The sequence below is a fragment of the Aquila chrysaetos genome, chromosome 24 (genome assembly GCF_900496995.4).
Source record: "Aquila chrysaetos chrysaetos chromosome 24, bAquChr1.4, whole genome shotgun sequence".
Classification (NCBI taxonomy): domain Eukaryota; kingdom Metazoa; phylum Chordata; class Aves; order Accipitriformes; family Accipitridae; genus Aquila; species Aquila chrysaetos.
The window spans coordinates 8,328,894-8,352,954 of record NC_044027.1 but is presented as its reverse complement, the minus strand read 5'-3'; the positions used below and the strand labels follow the sequence as shown (position 1 = coordinate 8,352,954).

General features: G+C 57.3%; 1 protein-coding gene across 13 annotated transcripts in view; it reads left to right on the top strand.

The window, feature by feature from the left end:
- EXD3 (exonuclease 3'-5' domain containing 3) overlaps nucleotides 1–24,061 on the top strand; it is a 297,484-nt gene that overhangs the window by 249,461 nt on the left and 23,962 nt on the right. For 11 of the 13 annotated variants that reach the window (XM_041119954.1, XM_041119947.1, XM_041119945.1 and 8 more), the window contains one exon: nucleotides 13,563–13,922. The exons of the other annotated variants lie outside the window; for them this stretch is intronic. In XM_041119954.1, coding sequence (XP_040975888.1) covers nucleotides 13,563–13,922 — 360 coding nt within the window. The remainder of the gene's footprint in view (nucleotides 1–13,562; nucleotides 13,923–24,061) is intronic. 13 annotated transcript variants of the gene reach the window in all.

The window sequence follows — 24,061 nt, the reverse complement described above, 5'->3', positions numbered from 1 at the left end:
AGCCTGGTGAGCTTCGGGTCTGCTGCCGTGGTCACAGCTCCCGTGGGTTGGAGGTGCAGTGGTGGGGTGTGGGTCAGCAGGACTGGTCCAGGCTTGGCAGGTGTGAGTCACTGGGTACTGCTTGCACAGCACATGGATGCTCAGGTATGAATTACATTTAAGACCGCTGAGCCAGAGGATTCTCGCCCAGCACTTTCCTGGACTCATGTCCCCAGGAGACGCCGGCCCTGGGTTTCAGAGCTGGGCATCACAGCTTTCCAGGACAGCAACTTTGGCCCCAGTACACGTGATGTCCCCAGTGGCTCGGGTGATGCTGTTTTCCTTTCAGGCTTTGCAGAATAGCAGGACACATTTATGGTGCTGTCTGGTACGGGAGGCTCCTCACTTCTCCTTTCTTCTCTGGGAAAATGTTCAGAGAATCAAAAATAATAAATTTTAAAAGACACGGTATTCTCTTTTTCTAGTTCAGGGAAGAAGTCAGTGCTCTGTTTGTTAAAGATAATGGAGGCATGGATGTTTACTGTGTGGAAGAAACCACACCTGGTTTGCTCCCAAGTCCATCATCTCCAAGGCCTCTGACAGCTCACACGGAATGAAAGAGAATCTGGAAATAGGGCTCAGCACAAAGCCTGTGCCTATGGTGCCTCACTGGTCTGGCTCTCACTCCATGGTGGGCCCACCTCAAGCACCCCTCCCGGACCATTTTCTAAATGCATTTTGACAGCAGGGAGCTTTGAAGGCTGCCTCTGCCTCTCCCGGAGCAGAAATTTCTCCTTTCCTGCCTGATTGTGCGTCCCAGCTTCAAAGTAGTTGCAGAGTGCCTATGGCTGGGAAAACAGGCGTAAAATTAATTTGATGTGAATAGAGGGTCTGAAGACACTGGAGAGCAGGAAACGCCTGTGCTGGGCTTGTGTGTTGGCGTGAGCTATGTGCACAGGGGCTATGGGCACCCCAGAGAAGCCCCAGTACACCAGTAGGTCTGGCTGCCCGCTGGGACCCGCAGCGGTGGCCGGCAGATGCCAGCACCCTTGTCAGCTCTGCTTGGCATCGTACTCCCACCATGGGCCCTGCTTTCAGGGAACCAGCCCCTTGACAGGTCTGCAGTTCAGGGAGATTCGTCTCACCTTCCTGGACACTTTGAAATGTTGGGTGCTTCAGTCTGGGCTATTCACCCATGACAGTGGTTTGGAGAGCAATAGGTCTTGGTCCCTGATGTCCCTAAATGCTGATGGGGAGAGTTGTCCTCAGCTGGAGTCTCTTTCTCCCCAAGGACAAGGAAGGGGTCCGGTGGGCAGAATGCAGTTGAACACTGAACTCGGGGCAGTTTGAGTCCTGTCTCCTGGGCCTCTGCTGTGCATGGTGTAGCAGGGAATGGTGGGAATAGGGCAGAGAGCTGAGGTGGCATGTCTGGCAGGCGAACGCATGTCCCCGTGCTCCCCTTGGCCTCTGCCAGGCTGCTTCCATGGGTGCAATATGGTGAGAGGGGGAAATGGGTTATTTCTGCCCATGGCATAACTGCAGACCACCTCACCAGCTCGCTCGCTGGAGGAGTAGCAGTGCCCACCAGCAGGACACTGGCCCCAGCTCCCATAGCAAACCTCGCTGCAGAGCCAAGGGCACATTTTACCATTTGGCTTTTGCTCATGGAGGGGTTTCAGTGCTGCAGTTGTGGTGAGAATTCACACGTGTTCCCGACCACGGTCTCATCCCAGCTGGGATGGATGGCACTGCGGCTCACTCCGGATGCCAGTGCTGGGTGCCAGCCCTCGGTGTGGGGATTGGCACAGCCAGGATGATAGAGCAAAAACCCCCATTTGAGTGGCGCAAGGTATTTGAGCTCCTGCCATGCAGCAGGCTCACTTCCCCTCTTTCCTTTTGTCCCTTTGCTGGCTTTGGTGCAATCCTGCTCGCCAGTGCATCTCTCTGCGGCACTGCTCACAGCCCCGAGCCTGGGCAGTGGGCTGAGTGAGGTGACAAATACCTGGACACCAGGACTGTTGTTTATTTACTGCTCAGCCCTGCAGACCCCCGGCTGAACCTCTGGGCCCTCTGACCACTTCGTCTTTTTGTTTCCTTCTTCCCACATTTTTCTGGAGGCTGAGTTTTCATATCTCCTGTTTGTTTTGAATGCCGGGGTGGGGGGCGGACACGCGACTGCAAATTCCCAGCCTGGACCATGCTGTGTCCGCCGCCTGCGCAACATGGGGCAGGGGGTGTGAAAGCGCCTGCTGAGAACGTGCTCACGTTGCAACAGCGAAACCAGACGCCTGCAGCCACCCCACTCTTCATGTGGTCACAATGGCTGTGGCCCCCAGGGGAGCAAAGCAGCTCCCGAGCCCCTACTCCGACATGTGTGGGCAGGCGCCTTCAGCTCCTGCAGGACCCGGCTGCAGCATTTTGGGGAGGATGCTGTGCTGGACTCACAGCTGTAACCAGAGGGAGGAATCAGGTGCTTCATCTGTAGGGGGTCGGGGAAGAGGGAGGTGGGAGCAGCCGGGAGAGTTCATCCCAGACAGGATAGTGTGTAAACCTGCTCTTGGCACGATTTTATTTTGGCGCAAAGTTTCCTCCCAGCCCAAGGTGGCTCCGTGACTGCTCAGTTCCCAGCGGTTCATTGCCAGCAAACATAGCCATGTGGGGGGTCAGGGCTGGGCGAGCGTGGAGGGGACACATGTCCCCCAACAAACCCCAGCTCTGGTTCACAGGATGGTGTTGGGCTGGGCTGGACAGAGAAGTGAGCTCTGCAGGGATGGGCTGTGGGCACTGCTCGCTGTGCCATTGCAGATGCCGGCTGGAAGCAGCCAGCTTGAGCAAGGATTCATCTGTCCTGAGTCTTCCCATGTGATTTTGTTGCGCTCTGGTTCTGGGTGGTGCTCAGCCAGGCTGATAGTACTTGGGGGAGCACGTCCCACCAGGAAGCCCCAACAGCACCCTCTCCTTAGCCTTTATTTCAAAACAACACACAAGGAGTTTCATGCCAACCTCAGCAGCTCCAGCACATAGTTGTCCTGTGTCTCAGCACCAGTGTAGAGAGTCCTCTGGGGTCCTGGCCTAAAAATCAGAGCACTTTTGGGTGCTCAGGGTTGTCTGGCTTTGCCCTCTGCCTCTGAGGTCACTGAGCCAGGGTGGGCATGCTGCCCGGAGGGGTTCCTCTCGCATCCCGGCCGGCTTCAGCTGTTGCAGCCGTCTCACCTCTCCCAGCTGGCCTTTCCTTGACCATGCTCAGGACCTCCTCCCTTTCCTTCCCACATCCTCTCCTGCCATTTGGGAGCAGATCCTGTTTGTGGTGGACCCCTGAGGGTTTCACCCACTGGGCAGTTCCTTGTTTCTGGCTGCCGGTTTGTCAGATCCGGTCGGGGTTGTTGTTTTTTTTGACCAATTCTTCATACTTTTGTGTTTTCATTTGTGTTGCTGCTTTGCCCCAGGTGCCCTCCGGAGCAGCCCAGCAACACGCCAGGGTAAAGGCAGGCTGAGGACATGCACGCACGTGCAGGAAGGGCAGGAAGCCGGGTGCAACTACTGCCTGGCAGCACGGCACAGTGCCCAAACCGGAGCCTTTGGTGCTGGGCTGGCAGAGACAGGCCCACGCTCCCTGACAGGTCTACCTGGTGAGAAGCACAGGGACAGCAGGATGGGGTCACACCAGGCTCCGTCTCTGTCGGAGCCTCCAGCAGGTTGGAGCTCCCTGCAGGGACCCTGGCTTTCCTCTCCTTCCTGCAGAAAGCTCGAGGAAAGGTGAGGCTTGGATCTGCAGAGATGCAGCAAGTGAGCTGGATTCACTTGCCCAGCATTTGTCCCCAAGTAGGTGTCAGCAGGTACCTGGGGAAGTGGGGTCACCCCTGCCTGTGACAGTGGCACAGGCTGGGTCCCAGCTGTGCCTTCCCCAGGGTACTGGAACTGTGCTGGCGTGGTTCATAGCAGTGTGGGCAAGGCAGGAGCACCCAGGCTGGCCTGAGCACCCTGCACTGTCCTTAAGCATCCAGGCTGGCATTACCACCCATGCTGATATTAAGCAGCTAGGGCCTTAAACACCCAAGCTGGAGTTAACACCTAGACTGGTGTTAAGTAAGTAGCTGGACTGGCATTAGCACCCAGGCTAGCGTTAGCATCTGGGCTGACCTTAAGCACCCAGACTGGTGTTAGCATCCAGGCTGGAATTAGCTCCCAGGCTGGTGTAAAACACAGGCACCAGCACCCCTGGCTGGCAGGAGCACCCAGGCCAGCATCTCCTGACTCCCTGGATTCCGGGGGAGAAGGACAGGATCGGGCTGCAGCAAAGCATGAGGCTAGAAAAGGGGTTTAGTTGGATTTGGTGGAGCTTGCAGGAGAACAATAATGGCCCTTGTAGAGCTGAGGAAAACCTGGATGGATTTAGAGTAAAGCCAGCAGCTATTCACCGCTCGCTGTGGGGTCCTGGGTGTCTGACAGGCCCTTACCATATCCCTCTGGATGCTCATGTCCCCCAGTTAGGTGGCAGTGCCTCCTCCAGGGCAAACCCCCTTGCTGCTGGCACCCGTGGGGTGCCGCAGGGCGCAAGACGGCTGCAGCCCGGGTGCTGCTCCCTGCTAGGCCCAGGCTAGCCACCATGCCCAGCCGGGGCACGGGGTATTTCGGCATGGCGGGGTGCAAAAGCCAAGCATTAAGAAGGGCTGCAGGACTTGGGGGTGACAGCAGCTGTGCTACTTCGGGCCCTCTGCAGCAGGGCAGCTCCCCAGGGCTCTGCCAGCTCCCTGCCTGGCCTTTGGGGACAACGTCAGCAGGAAAGTGGTTTGGGTTAATCCAAACTGCCCGTCCTGGGTACCACAGTGGCACTTTCTCAGCTCCTGACCCTGACCAGAATCGACAGCACTAACCCCAGCCAGCCTCTCCCCGGCCCACGGCTGACCCCACGGGAGCAGCGAGAGGGGCTGTGCTGAGGCTGCCACCACATTCCCCTGCAGGTCTGGACCCTCCAGCTGAAATAGTTTCTGTCTCCCGAGGGATTTAGGGGCACTGCTCCTGTTCACAGCCCAGGGCACAAATCTTCTGGCAGGCCAACAGCCCTTGCATGCAGTCAGCCTGGGAGTGGGTCCCACTGGAAGCTGCAGTGGCCATGCCAGAGGCTGCCATCCCCAGATGGGCCAAGTGCCGGAGGAGCCATAGCGTGGCTTTTGGGAGGATATTTCTTGGGGAATGCTGAGGTGCTGCAGCATTGGGGAGTAACGGGGTCTTTCTCAGTGTGTCCCTTTTGGGGTGCCTTGGCCTTGGCGGTGAGTAACCCCAAAGCCTGGAGCAAGGCCTGGGGGCTTTATCCTGTGAGACCACCAGAATGACGGAGGGTTAAACCGCACCGTAGCCACTCAGCCAGGAGCATTTTTGCCACTTTACTTTCTCCCTGCTCTTGCAACACAAAGAGCAAAGCTGCCAGTTTGCCTGGAATGACCTCTGTGCCCTACAGACCTAACCCCTTCCTCAAAAAGACAAAAATCCCATTGCCTTGCACCTCCATCTGTTTAGCGAACAGTTTAACCTAACAAGATTAGTATTCGAGGTCGTCTCTTCTTCTTTTACATTTTTCCCCTGCCGTTTGCAAAGAAAACAGCATTAGATTTAGGACAAAAGCTTGAAACCCCTCATTTGTAAGTAGCGCAGCCTTTGGAAACTGTTTTTTTCCAAAGTTATCTGGGGAAAGGGCTTGCGAATCCTCCCCTAAAGCAAACAGGAGTCGGCCAAGGGGCTCGGACCCGGGGAGGATGGACCCCAACCCAGGGCACCTGTGCCCAGCTCTGCCCACTGTGGGGTTGGGGAAATTTTGTCAGTTTATTTCCCCCAAGGAGGTTTGTGAAGAGAGAGGGTTGTGGTAGCAGGGAGAAGCTGCGGTGGGGTGGCTGCAACAGGAGGCAATCGGGATTAGAGTTTCCCTGTTCCCCGATAGACACCCTCCGGTGATGTCCCAGCACATACCTCCATCCCTGTTGGGAAAGCGTGGGGAGCACAGGCTCATCGCCAGAGGTGATGAATGAAACTGCTGCAGGAGGAGGGTCATGAAAGAGCAGTGAGCATCAAAGCCAAATTAACCTGAGAGGGGACACAAGTGCTTTTTTTTTTATGTGTGTGCATGCTTGTTCCTTAAACACCATCACATCCCACCACAAGCCCCTTCTAGCAAGCTGAGCCACCCGGCCCCCCACTGCAGCCTGGCACTACCCAGAGGGGTGACGGCCTAAAGACTCCCCAGGGAATTGTCATCAGGGTTGGGGGAAAAAGGTGAAGGGCTTAATTTTCATTCTTTGGAACTGTTTTCCCCTCCCTCATCTCCCGCCCACCCCCTCCCTTTTTGCCACATTGTGCTGAGCTTGAATCAGGCCTTTACAAAGGGGATTAGAGGCCGGTTGCTGATAAATAGCAAAGCAGGTTGGAAGCGTGGGAACCAGCCATGGCGCAGCGCAGAGGGACATTCCTGCTCCGGAGGGCCGGGCGGGAGCAAAAGTCCGGGCTAACCCCGGGTCACCCGGGGGACCCAGCGCCTGAGAAGATTTGTTCGGACACTGGCTTTTGTTGTGCACAGTTCCGTGTCAGCCCAGCGTGTCTCTCGCTGCTATTGATGGGGAAGGAAAGCGCTATTGTCAGGCGCCCGAGGGCCCCCCTTTCACTCCTGCGCTCTCGGGGTGACGTCAAGGTGGTATGTGGGAACCCGACTGGCCAGCCTGGAGCAGGGCGAGCAGTCCCAGTGATGCTCCAGGTCTGCTGGCCCACTTGCAAGGCGAGGAGAGATGCTTGAGGGGTCCCTGGGAGCTGAGCATCGCCTGCGGGGCCAGGAGCTGTGCTTTGCCCCTTGCAAGCTGTCCCGGTGCTGCCGGGAGAGCCGGGGCCGGGCAGGACAGATGCTCCAGCAGGCAGCTGGGTGGGAATGTGGAGGGCGTTTTTCTTTATCTCAGCGCTGGCGTTATCAGTGAAATTTCCCAGAGGGAGGGGATGAGGCAGGATCATGCCAAAAATTCATGCCGGGAAACGGCTGCTGGATGAGAGCGCAGCCGCCCAGCCCTGTGAATCCCAGGGGCGTCTGCAGTGTCAGCTCTCATCCCACCTGGACACCTGCTGATGGCTTGAGCATTCCCTCATCCTCAGGCTCTTATTTGCTGTCACAGTTTTAATCTGCACCTGGAGACCCTGAGAAAGGTGGGAGAAGGGCCCAGGGCTGGGTCTGACCCACCCCTCGGTCCAGCTCCTGCTCCGGCCTCTTTTCAGGAAAAGGACAGGCAGGGAATTTCCCCAATGAAGCACTGAGCAGCTAAATGAGGCTCAGCTGCTTTGCATCTGGCACCGAGGCTCGCTACAGCATCGCAGAGCATCTGGGGACAGGCGGCGTGCCAGGGAGGGAGCCTGCTGGGAAAATCCCTCCATCCCGCCTCCAGCTTTTCCCCCTGTGACCTGACAGCGAGGAGCTGCAGGTGACCTTGAACCCTGCAAGCTGCCTGGTCCTGGTCGGGGCTCTGCGTGTTTCACCTACCATCTCTCGTCTCAGAAAATGAGCTGAGCACCAAGACTGGGACTTGCTCCCAGCCCTCATTTCTCCTCTGAAGCCTGATTTTGCTGCCAAAGGCTTGCTGCGAGCTGAGGCTCCAGTACCCCATCCTCTGGGGTCCGTGCAGGGACCACCAGGGCAGGGGTGGCTCCAGATCCGCCCCCAGAAGCTCAAACAAGCCAAAGCCAAACAGTCTAAACAGCCATATGCAAGTGGGACCCACAGGCTTTGCGTCCAACAGAGAGTCAAACAGGGGAGACTGACAAATATATTTGCTGCCGCTGGCTCCTCCAGCTGCATCCCACCATGTCAGAAGTTAAAACAAAAGCCTCCTCCATGAGCTGGGATTACCCTGGAGAAACAGGGTAGCCCAAGCGGGACAGCGGGAACGTGGCTCCTCTGCCACTGAAGATGCACACTGCCCTTCCTGGGAAATCTGTGTGGGCAGCCGTGGAAATGTTCCTGGAGGTCACTTGGGAGTCTAGGAGCTGGAGAGGCAGTGTAGCTCTGTTAGGGCTGGGCAATGGCCAAGTTTTTTTCAAAGAGCCATGAAAAAACAGGACCGGCTTCCAAGAAGCAGGATTTTCAGCACGCGCTGGTCTGGGTCCTTCCTGGTGGGTGGAAGGAGTGAGTCGCTCCCTGGCTGCATTTTCAGGGCCTTGCCCAAAATGCCTCCCTGGCCCCATGCATTCCTGAGGGCAAGGACCCACCATGCTGCATGCCGCTGCCACAGCTTGCTTGTGCCCGAGTGCTGACTCAGCACATGGCAAGCCTGGGGTGTTCCTGGTGAGCCTCGGAGCATGCACAGATGTGGGGCAAGGATGGGGATGGCGATGGGAATGAGGATGGGGATGGGGATGAGGACAGGGATGCTCTCCTGCTCGGAGCAAATGGGGTGCTTTCAGACACATGACCCTTGTTCAGGTCCCTGCACAAAACCAGCCATGTTGCCCAGGCTCCCCAGGACACCCACCCCACACTCTGCCTGTCCACCTCAGAGACAGAGACCTCTGTGGGGCGCAGAGACCCACAGGGCTGGAGGGAGCTGGGGTGGCAACAGCCTGAAACAGCCGAGTCCTGCTGTTGTCCTGCACTGTTGGTGCATGCCTGGCTGTGGCACATGCTGCAGGCACGGAGAGGCAACTCCCCAGCACTGGGAAGGGGATGGTGCTCTGGGTGAGAATGCTTCTTCCAGCCACTGCCCTTTGGGTGCCCAACCTGTTGCAAAGGCATCTCCTGCAGCCTCCATCAGCCCAGCACCCACCCATCTGCCTCAGAAACCCCGAGGGGCACTGCATCACCCAGCCCCAGGCCAGGCTGAGCCCCCCTCGGGTGCTCAGATGAGCCATCAGACAAACATTATCTCCGGCCTCTCCCACCACGGCTCACCCCTGCAGACTTGCTGAAGGGACCCAGCCAGTCACTGGCAGCCATGGGCTGCTGTTGTTATTTTCTATAGAAAATAAATAGCCCTGCAACAGGAGAGGATTATTATTATTATTATTATTATTATTATTATTATTATTATTATTATTATCAGGCTATCAGAGTCACCAACTTAGCCCTGCCTAATCAAATACAGCTGTTTCCTGTGCACTCAACAACAGGCCTGACACTCTGCTGTCCTCCTGGCCGGTTTATTTAAATAGGTAAGATCCGGATTTCCGGAGTGAAACAAACAGCGCCGGACGCCTGGACTGCTCCAGCCCTGAACCCTCTGCACCCCGGCAGTGCCCCCACTGCCTCTCTGAGCCTTCGGTCCCCTTTGGGGTTTCCTCTGCCACTGTGACGGGGCAGGGACGGCTGGAGAAGGCGCTTGTGGAGGTGCTGCTGGTGGCTGGTTTTATTCCTTTATTCTGGTGCTGGGAGAGGGCCAAGTGCAATTGTCCCCTTGTCCCAAAAGACCACATTTGTCTGGCTGGAGTCTTTAAGGCATTTGTCTGGGACACCTGAGGATCAGACCTCTCCATTCCATCAGTGGGATGCTAAACCCATGTGCCCCTCACACAGCTCTGCAAACCGTGGTGCTGTGTGTCCCAGGGGAGAAGAAATGCCCTAAGTCTGTCTATCTGCGATGAGTTAAAAGGATAAATAGTAAATGTGAGAAAAAGCAAGTAGCCAGGATGGTTGGGGTTGGCAGGGGAAGGCAGGCTGGGAGCATCAGTGTGTGGTAAGACGGACTGTCAGGTTTTGCTGGGCTGAGTTTTGTGACTGTTTTGCAGGGTTACATTAAATTCAGATGGATATTAACCTTTCAGTTGCTGCAATCGCACAAAACAATTCAATTAACAAGAGGTGCTAATTGCTTCCTTTTAACTGATGTTCAACATTTGACCAGCCAGAAAGCAGGCTTGAAAACTGGGTTTCTCCGAGATACCTCACTGGGACTTGTGAAGGCACATGGGGCAAACTCCCCGGAACTTCTAAATGTCCCCATGTGGCAGATCTGAGCTGGGACAGACAGGACGGGTGTGTTCTGCTTGGGCACGGATGCCTTCCTCGTGAAGGGGTTGGGTCAGACCAGAGAGGACCGTCCTGCCAGGGCTCCCCTCGCCCCATCATCCCCAACCCCATCGCCAGCAGGTTTGCAGCTTGTGATGCTCATTGGTGGCAGCCCCATGTGCCGGGAGCCACGGTGGCTCTGCCGCCTGCGGCCCTCCCTCAGTTCAGAGCCCCCCTTGCCCGCGAGCGTCACCGTTCCCACAGCTCGTCCCTTTGGCTCTTCGCAGAAGAGCCGTTTGGTGGTGTGAAAACTCTTTGGTGTTAATTACTGGCTTTTTGGGTGCAGTTACGTGACATGGTGATGCTGATGTGTCCTGACACCATGTGCCCATGCAGTGTCCGTCCCAGGATTGCACTCGCCCCAGCATTGCATTGCCCAGCAGGGGCATTGCACCGCTGGCCTCAGCACAGGCAGCTGAAGTGCCAGTATACTCTTTGTCTGGTTTGTAGGATTTGGATGGGGCTCACTTGGCTCCCCGGGCTGGGTCAGGCTGCCACTGCAGCCCATGTCCCCAGGCCTGATGGCCCCAATGGCACCGTTACCGCTCCCTGTCAGAGCCGGTGCACACAGTGATGCTGCTTGGCGTGCACCCAGCCCGGGCCGTGGTCCCTTCCAGTGCCACCACTGGGATGGCACCCATGGGTGGGTGGTTCCCAGCAACGGCTCGGGTCAGAGCTGCCCCTGCAGTGCAGAGCTGGGAGCCGCATGCAGCTAACGCCGGCGGTGCATGGCTGCCATGGGGCAACTCTCGGCCTGGGCTCACATGGGAGTCCTGCAGTCAGGGTGCTTCACGTGAGCCTGTTGCTTTCCCTTTCTTATTTCTTTTTCTTTTTCATGTCCTTTCCCTTTTTCTTTTTCTTCTTCATTTCCTTTCTATTTTTCTTTTTCTCTCTTTCTTGTTCTCATTCTCTCCCAGCTTTTCACATGACCCAGCTGTGCTCTTTTTGCAGTTCATACCCACCAGGCATCTTGTTTAATGCTACTCATAAGGATTCACAGCCCTTTGGCAGAGGTATCGCTCTGTCCCCATGCCCAGACACCCTGACCTATGTTGTGATAGTGAAGCCTTGTCACCTTTATACCAGAATCCAAAGATAAGCTGTCGCAGGACCATAAACTGATGGGTTGTTTGCCAGCATGATGGTGAGCTTCCCTCCCACCTGGGCTGGTGGTCAGGCAGGGTGGCCGGGATGGTTCCTTCAGGCTTTAAGGCTGGGGAACCACCTCGTCATCCATCATGGGCAACACCAGGGTGGCACGGATGTCTGCCTGCTGGGGTAGATGGCTCCCCGTCCCGGCAGGCTGGTTTTGCATCAGCACAAGTTAACAAAAATGAGCAGAGTTTGAGCAAACATGAACGAGAGCAGGCACAAGCCCAGCATCCTCTCATTTGCAGAGAGAACCAGAAGAAATCCTGGTGCTTTAATTTCTCTGCAGGCACCTGGGAGCAGCCAGATTTTGGGGGTCCTGAGCACTTTGCCGGTGACTGCAGAGGTGACAGAGGTGACCGCTGATTCCAGGACAGAGGTCCTCACCCACCACCCCCCTCCGAGCAAGCGGGACCTTGCAGGGCAGCCAGGTTGCCAGCCATTTGGTCCCGGCAGCAGAGGGCCAAGTGCCGATGCCGGCATGAGTGGCCAGTGACGGGGGCAGCTGCCGCGAGAGGGGAGCGATTTGCACCTCCAGGCGGGAGATGAAAGAGCCGCTGGTGCTTGGAGATGAAAGAGCCGGCAGGGCCGTGGTGCAGGGAGAGGACTGGAGGTGAGGGGAAGCCCCAAGAGTTGTTTTTCTTCTCATCTCTGCCGCGCAGCAGGACGGCGGCAGCCAGTGCTGGACTTTCCCAGGGCCATGGCGGTGTGGGGCCCCGTGCCGAGGCCCATGCCGCAGCACTGTGGTCCCCTCCCAGCTCCCGGCTGAGATGCCGAGGTGGTGGCGGGACCCGCTGAGCATCCGTCAGGGCATTGCATGGAGGAAGGGAGGCTCTGGGGGTGTTTGTCAAAGGAGAAAGGGTGCAGGGGGGTGTTCTGCTCCTGGCCCTGCCCGCGACGATGCTGGCTGCTTGGGGTTGTCCCTGTCACCCAGCATCAGGTGCCATTGTGCAGTGGTGATGCAGCAGCGACACAGCCTTGGGCGAAGTCTCCATCTCTATTTTGTGCATGGTGAGGCCGGGGACAGGACTCGGTAGCTTGTCTGAGAGTGGCAGGGGAATGGCAAACCTCAGTGTCCCAGTCCCTGGGACTCCTGTCCCCAAGCAAGAGCATTCCCGTGTCACATCATCACGGTGCAGCATGCAGTGGGAGCCCAGCATGACTGGTGCCCTGCCCTGTGCTGTGCCATGCTGCCATTGTACACCATGCTCCCTTTAGCTCAGCCCTGGGGTTTCAGGTGCAGGTGCAGATTTGGCTGCACCAGGACCACCTGGGTGCTCTCCACGGAGGTGGCTGTGTGTCAGGCTGGTCTTTCAGTGTCTCCTCTGCCATCTCCACTCAGACTCTGTAATTCAGCAGGGCACAGGTAGCACCCGGGTAGGTCCCCTTTTATCATGGGGGGATAATAATCTCTCTTTAGCCTCTCCTTTGCCCAAGAGTAAAACTGGAGGAGCAGGAATCCTGAGGGCAGAGTCACCATGAGCTGAGCGGTGTCTCCTGGGCTGCCAAAGGATGCTCTGCTTCAGAGGTCCCTGTAACCTTCTGCATTGGTGTGGTTTGTCCCTAATGGCTCATGCAGAGCAGTGGCCAGTGCTCTGGCAGATCGGCACCCACACCTTCCCCAGAAAGCCTTGGACTTGGAGGTTTGGACTTTGACTTTCCTTGGACTTTGAGGTTGAGCCTCCAAGACCAAATGGCAAGCTGCTTCCCCCCAGAGCCTCTACCCAGGTACCTGATGAAGGCCCATTTTTCATTTCCATGTATCATTTTTGTATGCAAGAACTTGTGTGAGGGCCTGGGCTGTTGGTTTGAGGAACCTCAACCTTGCAGGTACCTGTGAAATGGGGCTGAACAGGAGAAGCTCCCACCCAGCTGCTCCCTCCAGCCCTCCCTCCCAGGGCAAATACCGAGTCGGCTTGCCCTGGGCTGCTCAGGCAGAGCTCAGAGGGTTTTATCCTCCAGCCCTGGCCGTGTGCATCCCAGATCTCTGCTGGTCTGCAGGACCTCCTGGCAGGCAGTGGCCAGAGGCGATGGCCACAAGAAAAGAACAGTGAGCCCCCTGACATAGCAGGTGGGGACCAGCAAGGCTTCAGGGACCCGCAGAGAGTGTTGGGTGAGGATGCTGATGGAGCCAAAGAGGTCTCCAGCTTGGCATCTGCATGAACCAGACTGCAATGTGCTCATCACTGCATGGTCTGAACTGAAAAATGGGGGTGGGGAATCACTTGTTTCAGCTTAAAATGTTGCATTTGAAGTTAATTTTCCTTGCCTCAAGGTGGCTTGGTTGGTTCTGAACCTCTTTGAAATGATTGGGTTCAGGTGGACCTCAGGCAGGGGAAGCGGAAAATCCAGAGCCGTCCTCTAAACCCATCTCTCCGTTTGTGTCTTCTGGCTGGTCTCCCGGCAGGTCCGGGGCTGCTGCCTGCCCTGGGAACAAGCGTGCTTACTCGGACGACGCTGTGCATCTCTCATGCTGGACCCGAGTGTGCTGGACATTTGGAGCTGGGGAGGAGCTCTGGGCAGCGGGGCTGGGCTGAAGGCGGTGGACAAACCCTCCTGGCCACTCCTCTCTCACAGCTGCAGCAAGTTTGACAGTGCTCTGCCTGCCCCTCCCTGGAGAGCATCAACCTCTTCAGGACCTGTGGGATTCAGCTGGCACTGGAAAGCCTGGGGACGATGGCCAGGGAGACGAGGGTCCCGACTCAGCTCTGCGCCTTTCCTCTGCACCAGCTCTCCCTCCTCCTGCCTCGTCCGCCCTGGCTGCTGGGTAAGGATCGCTTCTCACCTTGCACAAAACTTAACACCCATGGCCTTGGCTCAATTTGTGGCTCAAGGGTACTTCTGAACTATGGACAGGCAGCGCTAACTTGCCTGCATGCTCGTCTCCATTACACAGACACATGTGTGCAGAGGTGCTGCTGCAGTCAGTGCCAGTGCAGTGGACAGGCTTCGCCCTCGCTGCCGCAAGCACCAAGGCATCTGTGTCGGGTGATGAACTAAATCTGCCGCTGGGTTTCCCAGCCCATCTGCTGGACACTAAGAGTGAACCAAGAGTTTTTTGAAACCAGCCCAGAAACGCACCGGGAGACAGCCTGCGTTTGTCATGCTTCTGCTTCCCCCTGAATTCCAGTCCTCTGACATGTTTAGATCAAGCCTGATGACCCAAATCTGACTGCAGCAACTGGGAAAAAAAGTGACCCACTGAAAAGAGCAGCCCAGGAGAGCAGCCACATGTGCTTCAGGCCACCCCGGGCCGCTGCACCCAACCACACCACGGAGGAGAGCAGCCAGGCAGCACTGAAACGTTTCACCAGTTTTAATTCAATTACTTTGCAAAACAGCGTGTAGCACTGATGACACCTTCATAGCATCCCGTGGAAGCGAAACAGCTCTGGAAGCTGTTGCCTGCAGCCTGTGTGAAACAGCTTAGTGGGCTTGGGCCAGGATCTAATAAACATGTGCGTGCAATGCAAAAACCACCTGCCTCTTTGCAACGGGACCCGCCGACAGAGCTGGGGGAGCACCCCATCCCTGCCCCACGCTGGGGCACTGGGAATGGGCCAGCAGCTAGTTGAGGGACCTGGAAAAGTCCCTCAGCCCTTAGGGACAGGCAGGCTGTGGGAGCTGCCTTCACAGCTGACTGCAGGTGGAGGCAGGCAGGGAAGGAAGCAATGGGCGTGGGGGGGGGCGGTGAAATGGGCACAAATCTCTCCTTCCTCCTGCTTTCCTTGTTAGAAGCATGGAGCTGGTCAAGGCTGCAAGGCAACAAGTGAGTGTGGGATTTGTGGGGTCTCGCAGCCATGTGGGAAGGCAGGGATGTGTCACCAGGTGTGGGACTCTTCAGGCATTCAGCACTTACTGTGACCCTAGGCACCTCTGAAGCCCACTTCCCTGAGCTGTCAAAGGTCTCCAGCAGCAAGTGGGGCAGAGCAGGTATTTTTGAAGTGAAGAAATCAGGAAAACTCTTTCTCACACACAGCCCAATCTCTCCTGTAGCCCCTTCTTTATCTTGGCATCAAGCAGCTGCGATGGGCAGAAGCTCAAATTGCCATCCCAGACAGGTCTCATTTAATTAAAAGCCTGAGCAAGGAGGATGTTACTCCAACTGTTCATCTTCTCAGCTGATGTCTGCCAATGTCTGGGGCAGGGAAATGTGGTCCGCAGTGATACACGTCCCGTCCCTGCTGCTGCCATGTTTCCCAGGGAGGCCATCGCCTGCTGTGCTCGGTGCTCTTAAAATCTTGCCGCTCTGGATGCTGACCTGGGGCCTCAGGTGTTGTGCAGATGGGTTTTTCCATGGCCGGGTGATGCTTTCCCAACCTCACTTCCCACCTTTCAGGGCAGCCTGAAGGGTTGTGGGAGTTGCAGACATTACAAATCCCAACCTGCTTTGGTCAGCGGTGCGGGAAGAACCAGCCTGAGCCCTGCAAACTGCTTAGGGGCAGCCTGGGGTGAGCTGCAGTGGCTCCAGTGGCTGAAGGGGGTCTGCCGCCCGGGGACCCCTGTCTAGGGGACAGCTGAGGCAGCGTGCCCTGAGAGGGAAAGGCTCCCTGCAGCATAAACCCCTCGGGAAGGAGTCCCCCTTGCACCTCTACCCACAGCCCCATCCATCCCTCCCCGGGGGGGACAGGCAAGGAGGACCCCAGCCATCTCGGGGTCTGGAAGAAGGACCCCTCACCCTGGGTGGGCTTCCCCTGCTCCACTCCACTGGGGCTGCATGCCTGGCTGGCCCCCGACTCGTGGAGCCCCATCCTCCCCCCGGAGCATCCGCTGGGGCTCAGCAAGGTCTGCATGGAGCCAGTGGGGCCGGCTGGCCCCAGAGCCCCTGCTAAGTGCTTGTGGGGTTGGGTTTTTTTCCACTCCTGGGAACCAAGCATCAGCTTTTGTTTGTGAACAGACCGTAGCTTTCATGTGAAAAGGTTAGTACAGTATGTTAGTTCCTAATGAGGGGATAATAGAGTCTGATTCTCACACCCCGGGGACTGTGAGGTGACAGCAGCACGGGAGAAGGGTATTTAACACCTTCGCCCTGGGAACCTTTTCCCTTCCCAGCCAGAGTCCCCGGGCCTTGCCAAGAGCAGAGAGGAGGAGGAGGAGTGCATTGCAGCACCTTTGTCCCAGCTTCCCTCTCGTGCCCCGATCCCATCCCATCAGCACACACGTCCTTGCGGTGGGGGCAGCCCACGGAAGAGCCTGGGAAACAGTCAGCCGACAAGTTAGGATCTGGCCCCCCATCACTGGCTCACAGTGTCAAAATCTCCCCAACTGTGGGCACCATGGGGAGACTGTGGGTCACAGTGCCTGTCAGGGATGTGGTCCCCAGGGCCGGGTGTGCGGGGAGGTGAGGGTGAGCCCCCTTGGTGTGTGTGCTGCCCAGATGATGGGTGCCCTCAGTCTGTGTCCCTGTGGCTATCACCTCCCTCGCTGCCTTGCAGCCGTGTCTGTGCCAGGACTGGGACTCACGGTGCATCCTTGGTGGACCAGGATTTGGGGGCATACATGTCCCGCAAAGCCCGGGCAGTGCAGCACAGCCTGGGTGCCATGTGGGGAGGCTTTAAGGGCCCTGCTGCCCTGCCTTGCTTTTCCTAGAAAAATCAAGATTCCTTCCTAAACCCAGCCTCCCACCCCATCCTGCTGCAGTGGCTTAGGAGGGGAACGAGCCCTACTAGTGTGTGGCACCTGGGGACAGCCCCATGCATGGCCGTGGCCCCCTCCACGGCTGTCAGCCATCCGCAGCCGTGTGTCATCCCAGGAGGGTACCAGATATGGGTCAGTGTTGCCATTTTCTTGGGGTTAACAGTGTCCAGCAAGGGCAGCCCAAATGCCAGGGTGAGGTTTTGCAGGGACAATTGCCTGCCCAGTGGCAGGAACCACAGCACCAGTGGCGGTTGGAGGCACGAAGCCTTGCTGGGGCACAAGAGGAGCCTCCCTGAGGAGCATGCTGCTGCTGCTTTTCTAAGGGGAGGCGGGCTGAGTTAGATTAAACCCCTGGCTGCTGTATTTATTGAGGGAGTTCAACTCAGACTCCTGTGTGGGGAACAGGAATGTCCTCGGAGCAAGAGAGACCAGTTTTGCCAAATTCCACCCCCACAGGATGCCAAATTACAAGTGTCATTGCCTGGGCTGTCACTCCAATCTGCACAACACCTTCCCACTACTTAGCAATCTTAGAAATGGCAGATTTTTGTAGTAACCCTTTCCTGGGTGACCTGTTTCTTAGTGAGGTTGCATGTGGGAAACCACCAGTTTTCAAGTCCTCAGCAAGCTGGAGCCACCTGTCCCTGGTTTGCTGCTCCTGCAGGATCATGCTCAGGTGGGATGAGGGTTGCTGCAAAACAGCAGCTGAGCTACATCGGTGCCAGCAGCTCGGCGCTGCCATGTCCCCTCCACGAGGCTAGGTCATACATCAGAGCATGAGGGATGGGGGTTTTTTGGGGGCATGGTCTGTGCCTGCTAGAAACAAGGTGCTGAGAGATTACTGCAACTAATGGCCAAAGACTGTGTTTAATAACATGGGGAGGGCTGGCTCCTGTCGTGCTCACCAGGCTTTGCCAGGTCGCCATCACCATACCCATCCTGGGCATCCAGGTGATCCACGGGGGGTCTTCAAGCCACCGTGCCCCTGTCTGCTGACTTACACCCCTCCTCGCTCCCAGCAGCACCTGGCTTCATTGCTCAGCTCTTTTGTCCTCTTTTCTTTCTCCTTCATTCTTTAAAATAGCAGGATGCCAATTCCAGCCTCACTGGGTTTTCCAACAGCACCGCTTGAAAGGTGTGTGCTCTGGTTCCTGCATCTTGGTTGGTGGTGACTCAAAGCCAGTGGCAATGCCTCCCTGTCCTCCCCAGTGGTGCACAGTCCCACAGGCACACAGAGCAAGTGACAAACCTATTTCGGGGCTCTGGACTGCTTATGGGGCCGGGCTGTCCTCTACTCCCCAGAAAACCCAGAGGAAAGCAAAGGGTGGGATTTCAGAAGGAGACAGGCTTTGGGTTGGTTCTTTCTGCAGGGACCACTGCATCCTGAGGCTGGTCATCTCCCCCGGCCTGCTGAGCTTTGGAGATCTCTGGGTCAATTGAAAGTGTGGGAGCACCTCTGCTTCCCTGGGGGACAGAGAAGGGGCCCAAGCACAATATTCCCTGCCCAGGCATGGAAAAGGCTGCAGGGGGTGGGATAGGGGAGGTTGGGAAAGCAGTTACTTAAGACCAACCAAAATGTCACAGCAAGGTGTGATGATGGTCAGTGCCTGCGGGTCAGCATTGCAAAGCACCCAAAGAATGAGAATCCAACATTTTGCTTGTCTGTTGGGTTATTTTTAGACGTCCAAACCTCTGGAGCAGGGGAGCCGAACCATAGTCCAGGCCTGGGGAGGAGAACCAGGTCCCCTGGGACTGGCTGTGGGAGTGATGAAGTTTGGGAAGAATCACTTCACTGAAATAGGAGCTGTGAGGTCCAAAAACCTATCAGGTCTGAAGACAGAGCTTGTCGGCTGTGCTATACAGCTGCTGTAAGGCATGACGTTAAATATTTGCAGGATGGTGGGTTGGGGAGGCACTGACCTTTCCTAAGGTGCTGCACAGACACATATGGGCAAGGCAGACTCACGGTCCCTCTTCTTCAGTGGGCAATTTCTGGGTCATAAAGGCTTGATTTGAGGCTATCACGGAGCTGCTATTGCCTGGCTCTCCTTTGTACCGGGCTGACATGGGTGCAGACACTGCCTCTTGCTTCTCCAGGCCATGGTCCCTCAGCGGGAGCAGGAACTCCCAGGTGCCACGGCAGGGAGTGGGCAGAACTGCCAGCGGCTGCCAGCGGTGGCATGGCCCGTGGTGTGCCTGGCTGCACAGCCCCTTCTTGGGCTGCTCCAGCCCGGACCTGTCCTCTGGCCTGACCTCCTTGCTGGCCTGAAGGCGGGTGGATGGGAGCAGGTTGCCCACCCTGGTACATGGGCTCACATCATCCGTGGGCCCAAGGGGCATCTTTCTGGGTCAACCTGCGCGAGCCCATTTGTACCAGAGGAGACGTTTTCCAGCTGAGATAGCCTGGGCCCGAGAAGCAGACATTCCCTTGCTCAAGTGTGCTGAAATGTTTAATTAGAGTTTAACAGCAGCCTGGGAAAAAGGTGTCTTGTCATATTTCTGGGCTGCGTTTTGTTGTTGAACTGCTAGCCCTGTATGAGCACAGCCGAGAGAGACCTGCCGCACAATGAGCCCTTTATGTGCCTCTCCCCGCGGCTCGCCCCGACCCTGAACTTTCCCATTAGCTGTTGGCGCGCTGCCCTCACGCATGTGCCCGGGAGGGAGCCAGCGCTGCTCCGCGCCCGGCAGCCAGGACGGCACGGGGATGGGAGTGCACAGCCACGCAATGGCTTTTCCTCTGGTTTTCGGGTTGGTGTTGCAGGAGAGGGGCCAGTGTGGGGTGTCTGGAGGAGGCGACATCCCACCAGCTGCTCTTGGATGTTCGGATGAGCCCAAGGTGCCCTGCTCTGAAGCAGGCGCTGGTGTGTGGCCATAGAGATGCAATGTGACGGCCATGGCAGGACACTGGGGTTCAGTGGGATGGCACCCAGGGACACAGCATTCACCTGTGAGGGAGCCTCACCCAAGTGTTTCTGAAGATGCTGCCCACATAGATCAAAGATTTCGTTTCTCAGACCCCAGCAGGATTCAGACCTTGGTCCCATCCCTCTGCCCCCGCACTGGGAAGGGAAGATGTTCAGCCCTGCCCAGCTGGTGGAACCAGGGAGGCTGCAGGACAGGATCCTCAGCCCTCTCCATCACCCCCTGGGCACCTGGGTGGACCCTGGGGAGGACGGCTGCCATCCGGAGGGAGCTGGGGAGGAATGCGAGGAATGGAGCACACACCTTCCTTCCCCGACTTCGCCTCCAAAAAGAGCCTGTCAGCATTTTCCACTCGCAGGTATTTTTTTCTGCAGGGTGAAATTAAAGTTTTGCCGCCACTTGCCTGCTGATGTCCTGTTCATCAGCGAAAGAGCAAAACCAGGTTTGGTGAGGTTGGACCGCCATCTGTCCCAGCTTTCTCTCCTCCAGTTGGCCAATGAAACAGTAGAGAGCAAATCCCTTGGTTTCAGCAAAAGCCTAAAATAATGCCACATGTTTATGAGTATATTATTACCCCGTTTTACCTTTTTTTTGTGTGACACAACCATGTGATGCTATAGATAGCTCCCCAGGCTTCCCGCTGCAGTGAGAAGATGTGGAGGTGTTGGGGGCCCCCCAGAAACACGCCTGTCTCACCGCAGTGACCTCACATGTCACCAACACGCTGGGGTCATGTTAGCACGTCTGGGAGGTGTTGGGCTGGGAACATGGGGAATCGCTGCACGAGGTCTCCCAGGGTTTCTCCTGGCTCCAGCAGCAGTGAGTCTTCCCCCAGACTGCTCCCAGGGGCTTTCCTCTTGTAGGTCCCAGTCAGCAGCTTGTATGGCTTCTTTCTGAGACTGTTTTTGGGGCACCGTTTTGGAGAAGCCCTGCAAGAGCTGGTGTTTTCCCTCGAGGTGAGATGCACATGGTTGTTCTCAAAGTAGGCAGTGCTCCCTGTGAGCTCCTCTGTGCTGGAAATGGTGGCAGAGCCCAGCTGTGTGCCTTCACGCTCTGCTCCCCCATGGGGTCAGCTGTACCATGGAAGCCAACCATTGCATCAGATGGTGAGAGCCTTCCAAAGGTGCTTGGCACCAGCCTGGTCCTCACCAAAATCCCTGCTTTTTCCACCCTTGTTCTACCAAAGGTTTCTCAGTAAGTTTGGGGCCCCTGTGGCGGCATGTGACCTGTGCACCTTCATTCACAGTGTGTCCTACAGCCATAACGGACCAGCTTTGGTGCCAGAGGTGACCAGCCTTGGTCTCAGCCCTGCCAAGAGTTGTCCAGAGAGAAGGATGGTGGCAGGATGGATTGGGAACGTGGTCCTGGGTGTTAAGATTGCTCCTATTGCCTGTATTTTCCTCCGTCCTGCTCCAGATGTGCAGGGAGTGCAGGCGGAGGCTGATGCCTTTGCTTAGAGGCTGGCAGGTGATGCCATGGAGGAGCTGCGGGGACCTCCCACTCCTCCTCCAGGCATGGTGATGAGGATGAACTGTAGCAGGGACCATCCCAGACTGCCTGGGAGGATTGTGCAGAGGGACCATCTGTCACCGAATTCACTGGCAGGACATGCCATTTCCACGATGACATCCTGGCCAAGCTGTATGACCAGCAGCACCATCATCCCCTCTGTTGCTGCTCCATTTGTCAAGAAGTTCCCCCGGCCCCAGTGGCCCTGTGAGATGAGCAGGGTCTGCACTGAGAACCACTTTCTCCCCAACAGCCTTGGCATGTGTTTGAGCTAATGCAGGCAAGAGTATGGGATTTTTATGCTCTCCATGAGGACGAGGCCAAGTCTCAACTCACAGCAGGGAGGATTCAAGTTAGATCTTGAGCTGCAAGGAGAGCAAAGCCTGGGGAGACTGGGCAGCTCCATCAGCAAAGGCTGTTAGGAATGATGGATGGCTCACAGGTAGGTCTGCTCCTGGCCTGGGGCTTCTGGTGTCGTAGTGGCCCTCCACATATGGAACATCTGGGTAGCTGCTGCCTCAATGGAGAGGTGGGTCCCTCAGCAGTGTTGACCCCTGTCTGGGCTGGGACCAAGGAAAGAAGCCCTGCCTGGCGATCTGCAGGGCTGTCAGAAAGCAGCCCTGACGCCATGGTGAGGGACAGCCGAGGCTGAGACATAGTTTCTGCATTTTTCCTCCTGCTGATGGCAGGGGGGGAGCGCCCAGCCCCGGGCTAGGGACCCACGTGGGGTGGAGATGCCCATGATGTGGGATGAACCTGCAAGAGCACCCACCACCCCAGGGCATGTTTCAGCACTGCTTGCGTGAGGGAAGGATCTGGCCCTCTTGGGCTCTTGCAGCCCCTTCATGCTGGCAAGTGTTTGCTGATGGGCTCCCCCCAACCTTGTCCCCAACATCCTGGGGGTTGAGCATGGGTTCGAAGGGGCTGGTGTCTTCTCTTGGAGGGGCTTTGGGAGCTGCAGGGCTGCCAGCCAGGACAGGGCCAGGGTACTCGGCGCTGGAGGTGGCTCCTCTGGGCAGGAGCAAGGAGCTGCTGAGCGTTTCTTCTTGCCAATGAGTGGAAATGAAAAGTCACCAGGAGAGACCCAGGGGACAGCACAGTGACAATGGCACCCGGGAAATAAAGTGACCTCAAGAGAGGCAAATCCACCTGTGCTGCGAGATATTTACCTGCGATGGAGAGCATGTTCCGACTTCATTGTAACAGTAATGGCAACACCGGCATTTGCAAGGGCAAATAGTTGCTCCATCTCCACACCCCCAGCCACTGCAGAGACCATAAGGGGCTTCCCACCAGCGGCTTCCCACAAGGATGGAGTGTGCAGTGTCTCTCCTGTCCCACCTGGGGATGGTGACCAAGCAAAACAAAGGGGAAATAGGAGCCCCTCACTCTGCTGTGCTCCTGAAGCCCCCCTCTCAGGAGCAGCAACGCAGTCCTGGGTCATGGCAGGCTCTGCTCAAGATAAGGTCACGATTTCATTGTCCAGAGCTGCTGAGCACCTCCACCCTCCATGGGGTGCTGGGCACCATGGGCACGCAGACAGGGTCCTGCTGGCTGCCCACAACAGGCAGCTGCCAGCAGGTGCTGGGGTGCGTGGATAAGCCCGCAGCGCATGCGAAGTGCCCAGCCCTGTGGGAGTGAGCAGCATCCAGCCCAAGGGCATCCCAGCTGGGAGGTCAGAGCCTGAAGACAGAGCTGCCACAGGGGCCCCGGCTCCACCAAGCACGCCGGGGAGGGTGTGAGCACCCCGGGGGGGGGCAGCTGCTGCCGGCATGGTGGCTGCATGCCAGCGAGAAACCACATTGGCCAGGCCGTGGCACACGGGGGCGGCTGCCAGCTCCTGGCACACCTGCAGCAATACGCCATGCAAACAAACGCACTGCACCGTGGGGGTCTGCAGGCAGGGGCTGCCTGCACCCTCCGAGCACTCCCCCTTCTCACCAGCTGCCTGTATGCTGCCTGCGACAAAGCCCCTGCCCACTGCCCACTGCCCACCACCCCAGGGCTGCTGGCTGCCCCATGGGAGCCCTCCTGACAGCCCCCAGAGATGCTGAGCAGCGACCCGCTGAGTCTGGCCATGTTGTGACACATGTTGCCTTGCATGCAGCCATCTCCCTGCCCGTCTGCCTGCAGTCCACCTTGCCCATCTGGTGATAGCAGCATGCCCAGGAGGGGACAGACTGGGTTCAGGGGTGACACTCGTCAGGAGGGGCTCTGGGTGCGAGGTCTGCATGCTCCCTGCCAGCCCTGCAGCACATGCTGAGCCACAGCTCATTCCCAGAGCCTTCCTTGGCCAAGCAAGGGTTGTGCAGCCCTTCTGTACCCTGCCAGAGAGGATCTGGCATTCATGCCCGTTTCTTTCCCTACCTCCTTTGTGCCCAGGGGGTGACGGTTTCTGGAGCAGTCCCACGCTCACAGGGACCACCCCAAGGTGAGAGATGGTGCCAGACTCTGTGTGAGGCTCTCACCGGGCTCTTGGGCTGCTGCCATAGCTTGCCCAAAGAGGTCAGGATAAAGCTCTCTCCCCTCTTCTGTCATCATCTGTCCTCAGCCCACAGCCTGAGTGGTGAAGGCTGAGTCGGGGAGCCGTGTGCCCTCCTCCAGCACCAGCAGTGCAGCCAGCCTGGCCAGGGAGGCTGGTGGCTGCAGATAGCTGCAGCAGGAACAGCGTACCAGGAACAGCATCACCACCTCAGTGGGCTCAGGGTCCTGGGTGCACAATCTTGTGGCAAACACGTCCAGGGTATGACCTGTCAAACATCACACAGAGCTGAGAGGCAGGATGGAAACCTCCGCTGCCAGCGGGAGCCCTGTGGGAGGTTATTTCCCCGCCGTCCC